Below are 15197 nucleotides of genomic sequence, written 5' to 3'. Positions count from 1 at the left end.
GCCCTGCGAGGATTTTCTTGTCCCCCTCGGCTGCTTTAGAGCTCCATCGTTCTCCCTGACTTCCCCCGTGGGCACAGCACGTTCCCGCCTCCTCCCCGGAGCCGGGGCCATTTCTCAGGAAGGCCGGTGCTGAGTGATACGTGGAACACGCTGCTCCAGCCCCGTCCAAACAAACCTTGAGATGCTGCTGGCCATTTTTAGAAGTCTCTTCCCTGTCCTCAGAAGCTGTGGGGTTCGCAGTGCCTATGACAATATGAGCGTTTTTCTAAAATTAACTTTTTTATTTCCCTTCTCTTTTTTTTTCCCGTAATCACGTGCTGTGGCTTCCCAGAGACCGAAAGGACAGGATAATAAAGGTGAGAAATCGTGCTGTGATGTGCTCGCTTAAATTGTTACTGTAAGAGATCAATTACACAGGTACCTGTAGGTGAGCAGAAATGTATCGCTGTTACTCTGCATGGAAAACATCTGGGAATGAGGGAATGTGTGCTTTGTTTCAAAAATAACATCGACTGCCATTCATCCGAGCTTGCCTGCATCCCACTTAATGCTGCTGGATTTGCAGTGGGAAGGACTCTGTTGGTACTAAATACACAAGGATATCCCTGTACAATTTATGTATTTTTGCCTACTTTTGCACCCTCTCTGAATGCAGTTGTGTTGCTGCTTTGCTGTTGGCTGAGATATTTACTTAAGCCTATAAACTTAATAATTTTGAGAACTTAAAAGATAGTTAACTTCTGATGAGATAATAGGCATTTTTATAACTTCTGCTCTAATTGAAATTAGAATTAGTAATAAGGCATCTAAAAAATATCTTAATTACTGTGATTGCTATAACAAGCATGTAACTCTTAAGACTTAGAAAGTAATAATATGCAACTCATAAATGCTTTTTAATACATCTTAACCTGCCTTGAAAATCCAGCTCCTTCTAGTTGAAGAATCACATCTCTCTGTGTTTGTACACACTCTTTTACCTCTACTCCCCTTGATAAACTTTGCAGAAATACTCTGCTGAATTCCCAAACTTGTTTGCTAAGCACTTTATTTGGTGTAGTATTATATTTGGTTTAGCTGTTCTGTGAAATAGGTAAATACAGCAACTACCACACCGTGTATTTGACCTTGTTTTTTCAAATTTAAAGCAAACAGGAAATTATTTGAAGGGACCTAATAGCTGTTTTGGGTTTGTATATCATTCAGTAATGGGTTTCAAATGCTTATCAGACATTCTTTTATGCTGAAGTAGGACTTTATGGCAGATATCTTTTTTTTTACAGATGAGAATCTTGAAACTTAAGTTTTCCTGAAAATATCAGGATACCAAAGCTCTTAGCAGTCTTCATTTCATAATTAAATGTAACCTCACCTCATCTTATTTTAGCCAGCTTAAGCAGTGAATAACACACGCTGGGAGAACTGTGAGTTTGTGTGTTCTAATTATGGGCCAGAACAATAGATGTTGTTTCCCAATCTTTTTTCACAAAATTGTTCTCAATAATGATTTTGTGTTGGGAGTTAATTCACATGAGTTGTTTACTCACCCTCAGCTGTAGAATTTTTAATTGCTGATTTTTTTTAATTTACTCAAACTTTGTTTTATAAGTGGTAATATAAAGAGAAACTGTCTGGGGGGTGGGAAATGCCATCCCTTGGTCTTTTTATGAGTCTTTCTGGTTTGCAGAAGGAATATGGCTTTTCCTAAAGTAGCATAGGGTGGAACATCACTCCCGCAATGCTGCTGCTGCTGTTATAATGGGCTGTAACCCTTTTTTTGTAGTACAAAATGGTTCGTTACATCAGAAGGACACAGTTCATGACAACGATTTTGAACCTTACCTTTCCGGGCAGTCAAATCAGGTTAGTGTATTTTTAACTTAGTTTTTTTTTTTTCCTTAGGCATGCTGTTGGCACTCCATTCATAGGATTGTGTGGAGGGAGCAAATGCCTTAAATAGAAATGGAAAAAGAAATGACAGCATATTGTGTTACTTGGTGATACAACCAGCATTTGTGTTCCCAAAGCTAATATTACTCTGCATCTCCAGATGGCCACAAGTGAAAATGAAGTTGATGCTCCAAGGAGCTGGAGCTGATTCCTCCTCCCCTTGCAGGTTGTTGGTGTGGCTGGACTGGGACAGTCTGATCTTACAGTTCTTTGATAGGCCAGTTGCTTGTAGGAGTCTAAAAATTCTGCTTTTGGGCTCTCCTGATTTCTATTATTTATATGATCACAGAAATTAATATAGTTGAGATTTGGGTTGGATGCTCTCTTGGTACTTTGTAGAGTTGTCCCATTTTTACACTTCAGCAATTGTTGTTCTTTCATGTCCTCTGATACATTTTAAGAATTAAAGATGTGTTACTTAAGAGTAAGGAACTGTAATGTAAACTCTCATTATAGTGTACATTAAATCAACATCCATGACTAAAATACCATTTTAATTGAAAGTATTCTCTGAAGTAATTTTTGACTTCACATTCAGATCTTTAAAGGGAACAAAATGTATAGGAACTGGAGAAGCAAAAAGTTTTCATTCGCAAGTATGAAACACCATTTCAGAGAGAAACATTTACCACAGGTACATGATGGGATGGCAAAGTGTTACATTTTAAAAAGGAAATTTATAATTCAGTCTGAAGCTGTCAGATGCCAGTGTTAATATTGATGACATCACTGAGCTTGCTTGCAGCATAGACATGTTCTCCAGACTTAATTTTATGGGAGGCGTTCCTTCTTTTGGAGTTAATGTGCTGTGGAAGGTAGAAAAAACCTTTGTAGGGGAAAAAGGAAGCAAAATCTTAATTTTTAATGCAAAATTAATTATAAAAGAAATTGCGGTTTTCACCTTCCTCTGATTTTTTAAAATTGTGCTCCATCACATTTGTATGTGATTTTTAATGACTTTAAACTTGAAATATACTGAATGTTCACATAGAAAAAATATACCCATCTATTATAGTTTTATTCTGGGAAGTTTGTGTTTGCTGTCAACAAGCCAAATTATTAGGATTAAATAGAAAAATTGCTGTGGCTGTTAGAAGTTCCATAATTATAATAAAAGTTTTCTTTATGAAAGTGTAGCTCCACTGACCAATTTATTTATGCTGCAGTGAAAAATTGGCATGGCACAAGAAACAATTGTGTAGGTCCTCTTACAATTTTAAGTGGAAAGTGGCAGTAGCATTAATTAGGACTGTGAGATTTTGTACTGAAGGCAACCATGTTGCTGAACAAAGCCTTATTATCCAGTCAGATTTATTCAGCCCTTGAAAATTACTGTAAAGTACAGATGACTAAAAAAAAAAGATTTGAAGACAACTGGATATTTAAAATAAACTTAAGAAATTGGAGCTCCAGCTGACACAATAATATATTTAACATCAAAAGTCAAATGTAGGTGAGGAATATTGTGTTAAAAGTACTTTTAAGAGCAGAGAGAACTGAGTCAAGTAGACTCTTCGTGTACAGATTTACACTCAGCAAGAAAAGCATCCTCTTATAAAGTCAGTGAGAACCAAGAGACTATTCCTATGGAACAGGGAATCACCAGCAAGGAGCATATTTTGGGGGATAGGAGATTGTGTCCAAATTACCAAAATGGTTGAGTTGGTTTTGTTTGGAGATTTTTAATAAAAAAGATACAGAAGGATGCAGAAAGGTCAAGGATAAGTTTATTGAAATAAATGTTCTGCTGTTGAAGGGAAGAACTTCTGTCAGGGTTTCTTTTACACACTGGCATAAAGCCAGTCAAAATAGATTGGATGTCTGGTAAGGATAGCTGCTGAAACTTTCCTTGAATCTTGTTAGAATCCTTGTGGAGACTTTACAGGCTGTGTGAAGAGATGACAGCTGCAAGAATTGTCTAAAATCCTTTAGCCTAAATATTTCTGAGAGAAAACACTTGATTTTCTCTCGGCTTACTCTTTTTGGTCTTAAAATCTAAACTTACAGAATTTTTGAGGATAAGTATGTCAGAGAAATACTTATATCTCCTCCCTTTCATCTGTATTTGTTTGCTTTTTTCTTAAATTAACACTTTAAAATATAACACTCAGCAGTGTCCAAGTCTTTCAGAAAAATGGGTGGGTTTTTATGCTAAATATTGATTACTTTAGCTTGGGAGGCTCAGAAAACTCTGTATTTTAGAGGATCATCTCATAGGAAGGTGATTTCTATACCTCATGTTCTATAGGGATAGAATTTGTGTGCAAATAAAGGCAGCTTGAAAAGTGGCAGAGATCATTTCTTTTGAATCAATAACATTTGATTTAGGCTGTTTCAGTCTCTGAAGTGTTTGCAGTACTGTATGGAAGTCTTGGAGGCATATTGTGCTATCATTCTGTGTGTGAAACATAAGGCTATTGAATTACTCTGGCTTTGAGGTGTCATGGAAAAGAGGTCATTGAAAAATGAGCAGTAAAAATGATTCTGTATCAATTGAATTGGCTTATCTTCAGCAAGGAGGGGATTTTCCTTTTTTTTTAAGAAAGCTGAGAAATAATCACATTTTTAGAAAAATGAGTGAAGTTCTGGTACAATTTTCCTGATTTTGCAGATAGATTTTTCTTTTCAAGTTTGAAATCTAGCAGTTTGAAAGAAGAGTTCCTCTTCTTAAAATAGTCTTTATGAGTAAGGAAAGGCGAGCTGCTGTTTGACTCATTAACAGGAGATGTTGACCTTCCCACCCCCTCTCTGGTAATTACGGTTGGAGTGTCACTTTGGAAGGTCTCCAATATAAGTGCTTCAAGTTGATTTGAAGAGGAATAAAACCTACTTTAGAACATCCTGGCTTTGTTCTTTTGCATTACTGAATGTAAGAATCATATGGAATGCTTCAAGATCAGGTGCCAGCAAAGTGTTAGTGAGAGGAAAAGCTTCTCAGCTTGATCCTAATACTTAACGGTTGAAGGGGAGGAAATTTCAGAGGGGGTCTGTTGGTTTATAAGTGTTTGGTCTCATATTTCATGAGTGGGAGAGATGTCCTCTGTGAAAGGACAGTCAGGAACACTCTTGCACAGTTGTAACTTTACTACTGAGGGAGGAAAAGATTTACGCAACAGGCTGGAAAGGGTCTTTCTCCAAGATTTGGGATGGTCTGTGTCATGTGCCATCTGGGCATGGATTTGTCTCTGATGCACCAGGCCCTGTAAACTTGTATCTCTTACCTGTGGCAAACTTGGCATGTGTGTCAGAAGTAGGCTGCGAATATTCTACTGCTTGAGGTGTGGGTTTTTTGTTGGAGACTATTGGCCCCTCAAAACAACTCCATAATGAGGATTGTACAGTATGTTATATGTATTGTCATATTAAGATGATTAGTCTAAAGCTTCTTTCATGTAGCAGTCTAGAAATGCTAAATATCCTTAGTTCTGTGAGCTACAAAATATAGTTAGATATGTTCCTTGCAATAATTTGGGGTGTTGGCTACTAAATAACCTCAGTAGTGTGAGGTTACATGGTTTCAACATCTCAAGTACTAACCTCAGTGTGAGCCCCTAGTCCTGGGATATTATGAATGCCCAGATACTTCAGTTTAGCCCTGAATCCTTCTTGGGATGAATTTCTGATGTCATTAGAAATTACATTACTTTGTCTCTAGTGTTTTTTTCTGTTTGGTGTTGTGGCTATTTATAAATGAAGGGTTTATTTATCTGGTGACTGTTTTTTCTCTTTAACAGAACAGTAGCTATCCATCAATGACTGATCCTTATCTGTCCAGTTATTATCCACCATCTATTGGGTTCCCCTATTCTCTCAGTGAAGCACCATGGTCTACAGGAGGAGATCCTCCTATCCCTTATCTCACCACCTATGGACAGCTCAGTAATGGGGATCATCATTTTATGCACGATGCCGTTTTTGGACAGCCTGGGGGTCTGGGAAATAATATCTATCAACACCGCTTTAACTTCTTCCCTGAAAATCCTGCCTTCTCAGCTTGGGGAACAAGCGGATCCCAAGGACAGCAGACACAAAGCTCAGCATATGGGAGCAGTTACAGCTACCCACCCAGTTCTCTGGGGGGTACCATTGTGGATGGACAAACAGGATTTCATAATGATACATTAAATAAAGCTCCTGGAATGAACAGTATTGAACAGGGAATGGTTGGACTTAAGATTGGTGGAGATGTTACGACTTCTGCAGTGAAAACAGTAGGTTCTGTTGTTAACAGTGCCGGGATGACAGGCGCCCTCTCTGGCAATGGTGGATCTAATGTAAACTTGCCAGTATCTAAACCAACCTCTTGGGCTGCTATTGCCAGCAAGCCTGCAAAACCACAGCCTAAAATGAAAACAAAATCTGGACCTGTAATCGGAGGAGCGTTGCCTCCTCCCCCTATAAAGCATAATATGGACATAGGTACTTGGGACAATAAGGGTCCTGTGGCAAAAGTTCCTGCCCCCCAACAGATACCTTCTCCTCAGTCTGTTCCACAGCCACAGCAACCAATTGTTCAGCCTGTTCCAGCTCAGCCTCCTCCATTGACTCAGCCACAGTATCAGACCCCTCAGCAGCCACCCCAAAACCGCTGGGTAGCTCCTCGCAACAGAAATGCAGCTTTTGGCCAAAGTGGAGGAACTGGGAATGACACCAACTCAGCTGGCAGCACCCAGCCCAACCCCGTTCCGAGCGGTGAGTCCCATCCTGTCCTTGAAAAACTGAAAGCTGCTCACAGCTATAACCCTAAAGATTTCGAATGGAACCTTAAAAATGGACGTGTGTTCATAATAAAGAGCTATTCCGAGGATGATATTCATCGTTCCATTAAATATTCTATTTGGTGTAGTACGGAACACGGCAACAAACGCCTGGACAGCGCTTTTCGCTCCATGAACAGCAAGGGCCCCGTGTACTTGCTGTTCAGTGTCAATGGCAGTGGACACTTCTGTGGAGTAGCAGAGATGAAATCACCTGTGGACTATGGCACCAGTGCAGGTGTCTGGTCTCAGGACAAGTGGAAGGGGAAATTTGATGTCAAGTGGATCTTTGTGAAGGATGTGCCCAACAACCAACTGAGACACATCAGGCTGGAGAACAATGACAACAAACCCGTTACAAACTCCCGTGATACACAGGAGGTGCCCTTAGAAAAAGCAAAACAAGTGCTTAAAATTATTGCTACTTACAAGCACACGACCTCCATCTTTGATGACTTTTCTCATTATGAAAAGCGCCAGGAAGAGGAGGAGGTGGTGCGGAAGGTAAACTTATTAAAAAATTTATTTTATACACAGATATGGGGAAAATGAAATGTGAAGGCTGCTATGGTGGAAAAATGTAAGTAGGAATTCAAAATGTTTTTAATACATCTCAACTTGATGGTTTCTTGTGTGTTTAACAACACAAATCTGATGCATATTTCTTTGTGAGAGTTTCACAAGTCAATGCATTTCAAAGCAGAAAGCTAAGCAGTAATGCGGGTAAAGGATTTTATGTCCAGTTTATTGGAGTTTGATTTATTTTTTTATCTTAAAATGGTTAATAGAAAATAGTTTCTGTTTCAGAATTGGGTTCTGCCAGTGATTGTCACTTAAGTTTTTTGCCTTAAATACGAGGTGTTTAAACACTGTTTGACTGGAACTGGGCTATCAAAATTGATACCTGTACTGGTATTTGAAATTTGTACATCACCTTTAAGAATAAGAAACCTGATTTTGTTTATTCAGTTTATCTCTCTGGAAAAGAAAGAGTTGCATAATATTGCTGGAATAGTGCTAGAAAGAGTGCATTTATGCTGCTGAAGTCACGTGTATTATTTGGATAAATAAAGGTTTTCAGTTCCCAGGTTTAATCTGTCTACTAATTCTTGAAGTTTTGAGTGAAGATGTAGTGAGAGAAGTCTGGGCAGTAATTGGGAGAGTGTAATAAAACTTTCCATACACTTTCATGGCTCTAAGTCTGCCACAAGGGATCTCTGTCCCTCTCCATCCCACTACCTCAGTTTCAAGAATGCCTTTCTCTAATTAGGCAGTCTAGAAGTAATGACCTGACAAAATAATAGGTGTCAGCATGTGTAGTTGCTACTGAAGTAACACTTAAATTTGCTTGGTCTTGATAGTGTTTCCTAGACCTTTTTTGTATAGCATTGCAAATACAGCATTCGTTTGACAGGCTGGTTTAGTTTAGGGTAGCTCATACTTTTTTTAAGATGTTTTTAAAGCAAAGACTTAATGCATATTCCTGTGGCTTAAATTCTAAAATTGCCATTTTAAAGTTTTTATTGCCATTTTAAAGTGTAGATAAAATTACTTGAAACTGTCTTCATAGAATGTACCTTTAAATTATATGAGAAAAGGAGTTGAGTGTCTTTAAAACTTTGTGGCTGAACTTTTCCTGGCCATGATAGATGTGCATAGCTGACCTCAGCACGGCAGGGAAGGACAGCTTAAAATTGCAAGTTTTTCTTGTATACTCCCTGTGGGATTCCACAAAGTAAAACCTAAAGGGCTTTACTTGAATACTTCATTCCTTCAGTAGATAATTAGCAATTCAGCATTTAATGTGGAGAGGTGTTCCCTTATGCAGGAGAGAGTCCTGACAAAGTGAGGCAGCCTGGGTTCCTCTGCCCCGTGTTTGTGGTGTAGTGGGGTGTGATTGGTTTGAGTTTTTAATTCTCTCTCCCTGTGCTCTGCTGCCAAGGCTGGAGGGGAGAACTGTGGGTGTTTAAGAAGTGAGAGCACAGGGAAAGTGATAACAGATCTAGTCCTGCACAGATAAATCCCTGGCCTCAGCAGGATCCCAATGGTGACACAAAGAACAGAATTCCTGTGCTTTGTAGGATCTCAGAGGACTGGTGTTTGACTGTTGAGCTGATCTCATTTTGGGTTTATTTAATAAACACAACTAATTCCCACTGTCTGCAAAAATATTCTTACCCAGGTTACTGCTTTATTTATAACAGGATCAGTTTTTCAAAATAATGCATTTTCCTTCCTCATTTAAAACAGAGGCTCTGGCTTGTATTACACATTCACAAAATAACCTATGAAGTCTAATTTACTATTTCTTAGATTCCCCTGAATAGCTTAGAAAATGGGACACCAAAGTACACTGAGGAAGGTAGTAGTGCTAGAGAGCTAAAGCAGAGCAGCAATGAAGGAATGAAAAATAAGATGCTGCTTGTCAGGTTGCACTCTATAAAACTTGATTGGAAAGTCACTATATTTTACCCTTCATTCATAAAATGAATTTTAGAAGTCCAGTTTGATTACTAGAAGAGTTTGTTTTTTTACAGGATATGTACATACCTAAAGTTCTTATTGTTAAGACGCTTGTGCTGTTGAAGTTCAAACCTTCCTGTTAACAAAGTTAGTCTTCCTATGACAGTAATTTTTGAAGAATCTTATTGCCAACAACCTTATCTTACAACCTAATTGACATTTTCAGATAGTTGTTGGTATATGTGCCATCTTAACTGGTTTTCAGATTGCTGGGTTTAACTCATTATACTCTTCTTTAGCTGTAAAATCATTGAAATTTTGTGCTTCCATTTCACTGCTGTTCTGATTACAAAGGGACACAGTTCTTAAAAAGCTGTACATGGAGAGCTTAAATGACACAATTTCATTTATACACAAATATTTAGTAGAGAATAATAATGTAATCTGTGCAGGGCAAGCCACTGGCATTTGAGCTCCTTAAGTGGTTCCAGTTTGTTGCTAACCAGCATTTCCATGGCTGCTGTGTGCAGAGCCAGCTCCAGCTTGTGCTGCTGAGTTTAAATGATGTAGGAGCCTCAGTGTCAGTGCCAAATCATCCAGTGAGGCTTTGGCAGGTACAATGCTGGATGAAATTCTTCCAAGTGCCAAAGATTGATCACTTTGCAGCATTGCTGAAAGAAGGTATCCCTCCAGAACTGAGAGAAGATTTGGTCATGCTGGGATAGAAGTGCAGCTTTTGATTTGCCACACTGAAATACTTGACCAGAAACTGGGAGGGGATTTGGGTCTGGAATGAAATAGCAGAACAGTGAGTGGCATGAATTCTCACATGACCCTCACAGCCTTTTTCAGTCAGTTCCAGAGCTGCTTCTGTCATCAAAGCCCATGCTCTGAAAACTGTAAAAAAGTTGTGATATGTGAGAGAACTTCTTTTAAAAAATAGAGTATAATGTGGCATTAGTTATTAATATTTCCTAAAAGCATGCCATCAGAGCCTTAACAAAGTTGTCTTCCAAAGTTTAAAAGCTTGTGAAGACAAACTTGTTGCAAATCTTGGTACTTTACAGGTGACAGATGAGCTGTGAGCAGCTCAGGCTCCCAGATCTGCACCACAGCAGATGGTCCCAGTTGCTGTGCTGTGCTGCTGTTCTGTCACCTCTGATTCAGGCAAGGCACTCAGCTCTACACCTTGGTGTTGTGTTGGCAGAGCTGCACAGTCTCCGAAAGCTCCTGAATCACCAAGATTACCAGTTCTGCTTTAGGTGATTAAATACTGAAAAGTGTTGGCTGGTGTGTGTTGCTACTTGGAAATACTCATTTCCTCCAAGCACTGGGTGATTCCTTTCAGTGATGAGCTTTCTGTGAACACAGTCACTGAACTTAAAATTATGGAATATTGTCCTTCCTCCAAAGCACTAGTTAAAAAACATATTTTAAGATTAATACCATGTTCCTGAGATAAAGAAAACATTTCTATTTTTGTGTCTGAAGATGAATGCTTTGATCCCACTGACTTTAACCAAGTTTAGTAGGAAAGTTGAAGCTACTTTAGCCTGAGGTGAAGAGAACAGAAGTTTGACAGGGATGAGTGTCTCCAAGGTGGAAATCACTGCAAGTTTTGTGGAAACCTATTTTCCCTGTGTCTGAAGACCACACAGATTAGTGTCCTGAAGGAGAAGTGTGCAGCTGGAGCTCTCCTGTGAGATATCAAGAGTATTCCACTGGAGAAGAGAAGCTGAAGGCTCCGGATCTTCAGAACCGAAATGAGCACAGCTTTGTTAGCTGCTTACAAAACTGTTCTTGCTTGCAGTAGTGCTAAATAGCAGTAAGGAAGAGAATTTGAGAGTTAGAGCTTCTAAAAAGGAACCATGCTCAAGAGCACGAAGAATTGTTGCATCAGTTTATGTGGTTTCAGACATTTGTAAAGAGGAAGACTCAGATTAGCCCCCAAGAGAGAAAGCAAAAAGCAAGGTAGGAGGAACTGCTTGGGAACTTGCTCAGTAAAGAGCACTTTTTACTGAATTAGAGTCTGAGCTGAGTTTCTGAATGCCATGAGCACTTCAGGTGGATGTCTCAGGTGCTAGCCTGCCTCTTTTATGTGGGGCTAGTCCATGAGAATGGAAAACTTCCATTTCTAAAGAAAGTGGAATTAGGGAGGTCAGTGGATGACTACACAGAAAACTAAAAATAAATCCAATAAATTACATGAGGTGGCAATGAGAAAGAGTGGGCTCATGAACATGGTAGGGCTGTAAAGGGGATGTGCCACCTTGGAAATGGAAGTTGGAAAGAGGATGAAACAATTACTCTTTTTGGAAGCCTGAAAATGGAGTTGATATGATTCAGTTCTAGATACTTTGTAGCCACCTTTTGTTTGAAATGTCAGGCAGACATAAGCTCTTTTTATTAAGAACAACATGTAATGTTCTGATACTCTGCCGTTAGGAAATGGCTTTTGCTGATAATTCATCATAGTTGAGAGTTAAAAGACAGGAGGAATAGATTTTTATAATAAATTCTATCACTTTACACAGCTTGTTTTGTTGATTTGGTAAAACAACTTGGCTATCTCTTCTGTCTTAAATTATATATTAATAATTCATTCTGAATTTTGCTGACTTAATTTTATTATGAAAATTAAAATATTAACATTCTGCCTGGAGGCAGAAATCAATATATTCCGTTTTTAAAAATCTCTTCTGATTTTTATGCTTTTAAGCTGAAGCAGCAAATGCAGTTGTTACATTTACAATGGTTGGTATATTAGCAAGTAAGCTTTACATCACAACAGAAACAATTCTGAGATGAACTTTATACAGAGTGAGTCCACAAAGCAAAATATGAAGGTGTTAGTTCAGGAGATGGCTGGTGGTAGTGCTTAAGCTAGTTCATAATTTCCTTTGGAATAGGATTTGGTGCCATGTTGATGTGTTTAAGTACAGAATTGAGTCTTTCCATGCCACTTCTGCCCTGTAAGCAGTAAAAATGGGAAGGCTGAGTCCTTTCTGTTCAGTGTGCAGTGCTGCTCTGGCTGGAGGATGCACAGGACTAAGGCACAGCAGCCTGGTTCTGTCCTGCTGTACTTGCACATTCTGCGCTTGTGGGGCTCCTGGGACCCTGAGTGAGGAAGTGCCCTGTTCTGCTGGGCACTGCTCAGGTGTCTCTGGAGCCCTGTGCTGCTGGGAGGGCACAGGGTCACTGATATGTAGCTTGCTGCAGGCAGCCCCCAGCTCTATCCCTTAGGTGACCTTTACTGGCTTCAGTATTTGTGATTAGCAGAAACTTGGGGAAAGGCTCAAAGACCCTCCCAGCAGCACTTTGGGACACCCTTGGTTGGTCAGTTCAGCTGTGCTGGGTTTTATCAGACTATGTAGAAACACAAAACTTTCCTTCTACCTGATGTTGTTTCTATCTATCTCTTACCCCCAGGTATTTCCCAGTGCTTCCCAGAATAGTTGAACCTGTAGGAAGAATTAGGGACAGAATTTCTCGACAGCTCAAATCTCTGCTTTTACTGAATGTGACTAAACTCCAAAGTCATTTGAGTGCTTCAAAATTAGACCAGTTCTGTGGAGTTCACTAATCTGCCATCTGCTTTCTGCTCGTGTATTGGTTGTGCTACTACTGCAGTAGCTAAAATAATCCAGAAAGTAGAATATTGCAGATCCTGGTTCTCCTTAGGAGTGTTGATATTTTATACCTTTCTGTCTCTGTGACCTTGGTTTGAAGTGACTGCAGGTATTCATCCAGATGTTCCACCTGAGACTGCACTTAAAAACATTAAATTATCAAGTCCTTGGGTTAGTTGGGTATGCACAGTATATTTATAAAATGTAGCAGCATTGTTTTAAGTGTGTAATTATCTGGGATCACATTAGTTCTGTTAAACTACTAAAAACTCTGCTTGTTCCTTTGACTAAAATCTTAACTTTTTTCTCTTTGCAGGAACGTCAGAATCGAAACAAACAATAAGAATAAACATAAACAGTTTGATATATATACTAGAACTGATATTAGATTCGACTATGAGAAACAAAATTAAGTATAACTGGTGCTGTATCCTGGCATCAGGACAAACTAAAGCTTTCAGTTCCAATATATCTTCTCGTGCAGGGGAAATTAAGTTGTTGCATCTTTAAGTACATTGTAGTTTATTTTTGCCCAAGTGGATCTGCATTAATTTGTATCTTTTTTCTATGTAAAATTCTGTAGAAATCATTAATAAAGGTGTGTCTGTTTTTATTTTTTTAAGTTGGTAAACAGTTATATTAACCTAATGTGGACCTATACATGAGCATACTAAAGTGTCAGTGCTTCCCAAAGACTTTATTTTGGCACGAATTATGTTCCTAGCCAGATATAGAGATTATGGAGAATACACGACAAATCTTCCTTTATCCTCCTCCCAATCCCTTTTTCTTCATGGCAGAAGTAAGAAACCATGCATTGATTTTTATTGGTTTTTTTGGTCATTAAAAAAAAAACCAAAAAACTCATAAGATACTGCACTTCAGAATTTTAAAATGAAAAAAACCCTAAATTTCTGATCACTTTGTGCAGCTGCTCTGCCTCTTTATTTATCTGTACAATTACTCTTTTAAAAAACTGCTGATGCGCCATGTTGGTTTTTTCTGTCTAGTAGAAAATCAAATTGTCAGTGGAATTGTTTCTCTGGAAAATATTTCCCTTTCACATTCTGTTAAGCAGTGCTTCAGTGTGCATCTGTTATTCCATATCCTGCAGAGGGTGAGCAAGACACTTTCTCTCTGCCATAACTCTGCTTTACGGTTTTTGTAGCTTAATTAAATAATAATGTGATGCTATCGACATTGCAGGGGTTTTAAACAATGTGTTTAAACCTGTTTCAGCTTTCAGGTGTTATTAGTTAATTGCAGATCATTTTTAATCCTTCCCTTCATTACTCTCTCCCAACCCCCCCAAATCCTAATGCCATTTAAAGTTTTTATACCAATAATGCTGAGCTTTAACGTAGGAACTAATAGTACGGATAATATGATGGATTATGCCTCAGATATTTGAAATTGACAGTGTGTTTGTCTAATTTTTTTTTTCTGTTGGATGAGTAAAAAAACCTGTTTTAAGAAATTGAATTTGCTGTCATGTTTTTGTGGAGTGAGGGGACCGTCGGAGAACCTGTCACCAACTGGAGTTCCAGTTAAGCATGGAAATGGTGCTCATGTCCGCTGCTCTAGCACACTGAATCTGCACGTGTTTATTGTAGAGGATCTTTTACTATATTAGAAAGCAAGTATCTTCTGAATACTATTTACTCCAAAAGGACCTCCAATTTAAATAAAGTTTAATCTGTATCATTTAGACTTGTATTTAGAACGTATAACTCTGTCTCTGGACTGTTACTGCCTGTAAGGAGTAATGGACAGCATCAGATTAACTTTTTCCTCTAGGAGAATACAAGCCTTAATAAACAATACATATTTAGCAAGCTTGATGTCATTTTCATTTTTTCCCTATATTCACTTGTTTTCCTCTGTTCCAATCACACTTTATGCTGATTCCTCAATTAAATCTAACTTGAGGAGTGGTTTGATTGAGTAACTCAGATGTTTGCTCTCAGCACACCTGAACGGTTTCACAGGACTCTGCAGAGCACATGTAAGCAGCTTTGACTGTTCCCATCGCTCAGAGGACCTGCATCCATGTGCAGTGGCTGTCACTCGTGCTTCCCTTTCCCCTGGTACGGTGGAGAAGCTGAGGAGAGGACTGGAAGTTGTGCTCTATCCTTGAGGAGGCAGCAGCGCAGCCTGGGGTCACCAGGGTGAGAAAAGAACTTCCCAAATCTGCCTATGCTCTGTCCAGTTTTGTTCCCAGCACTTGGCTGTGTTTCCCAGCTCTTACCTCCAGTAATTTGCTTTGATATCTTTTTTTAACTGACTTATTGAAGCAGTTGTGCATTTTATAAAGGTGTTTCCATCTAGTAAAAGCACCTGCTTTTAGTTTCAGTTGTTACATCAAAACACTTCCACTGGTGATCCTAGAGCCAGAAAG

General features: G+C 38.9%; 1 protein-coding gene across 2 annotated transcripts; it reads left to right on the top strand.

Moving 5' to 3' along the window:
• The first annotated feature begins 322 nt into the window (after positions 1 to 322).
• On the top strand, positions 323 to 14634 carry YTHDF1 (YTH N6-methyladenosine RNA binding protein 1). Of its 2 annotated transcripts, XM_005422152.1 has the most exons (4): positions 323 to 356; positions 1784 to 1863; positions 5685 to 7211; positions 13116 to 14634. In XM_005422152.1, the coding sequence occupies exons 3-4, from the start codon at positions 5703 to 5705 to the stop codon at positions 13140 to 13142; spliced, it is 1536 nt and encodes a 511-aa protein (XP_005422209.1). In that variant the 5' UTR covers positions 323 to 356; positions 1784 to 1863; positions 5685 to 5702; the 3' UTR covers positions 13143 to 14634. The 2 variants fall into 2 exon arrangements, with proteins under 2 accessions (XP_005422209.1, XP_014163004.1); XM_014307529.2 differs by lacking the exon at positions 13116 to 14634 and having other exon boundaries at positions 333 to 356; positions 5685 to 7801.
• Positions 14635 to 15197: the final 563 nt, after the last annotated feature.

Source organism: Geospiza fortis, unplaced genomic scaffold (assembly GCF_000277835.1).
Source record: "Geospiza fortis unplaced genomic scaffold, GeoFor_1.0 scaffold188, whole genome shotgun sequence".
NCBI lineage: Eukaryota > Metazoa > Chordata > Aves > Passeriformes > Thraupidae > Geospiza > Geospiza fortis.
Note: the sequence above shows the minus strand (reverse complement) of the source record. Positions and strands in the feature narration are given on the sequence as shown.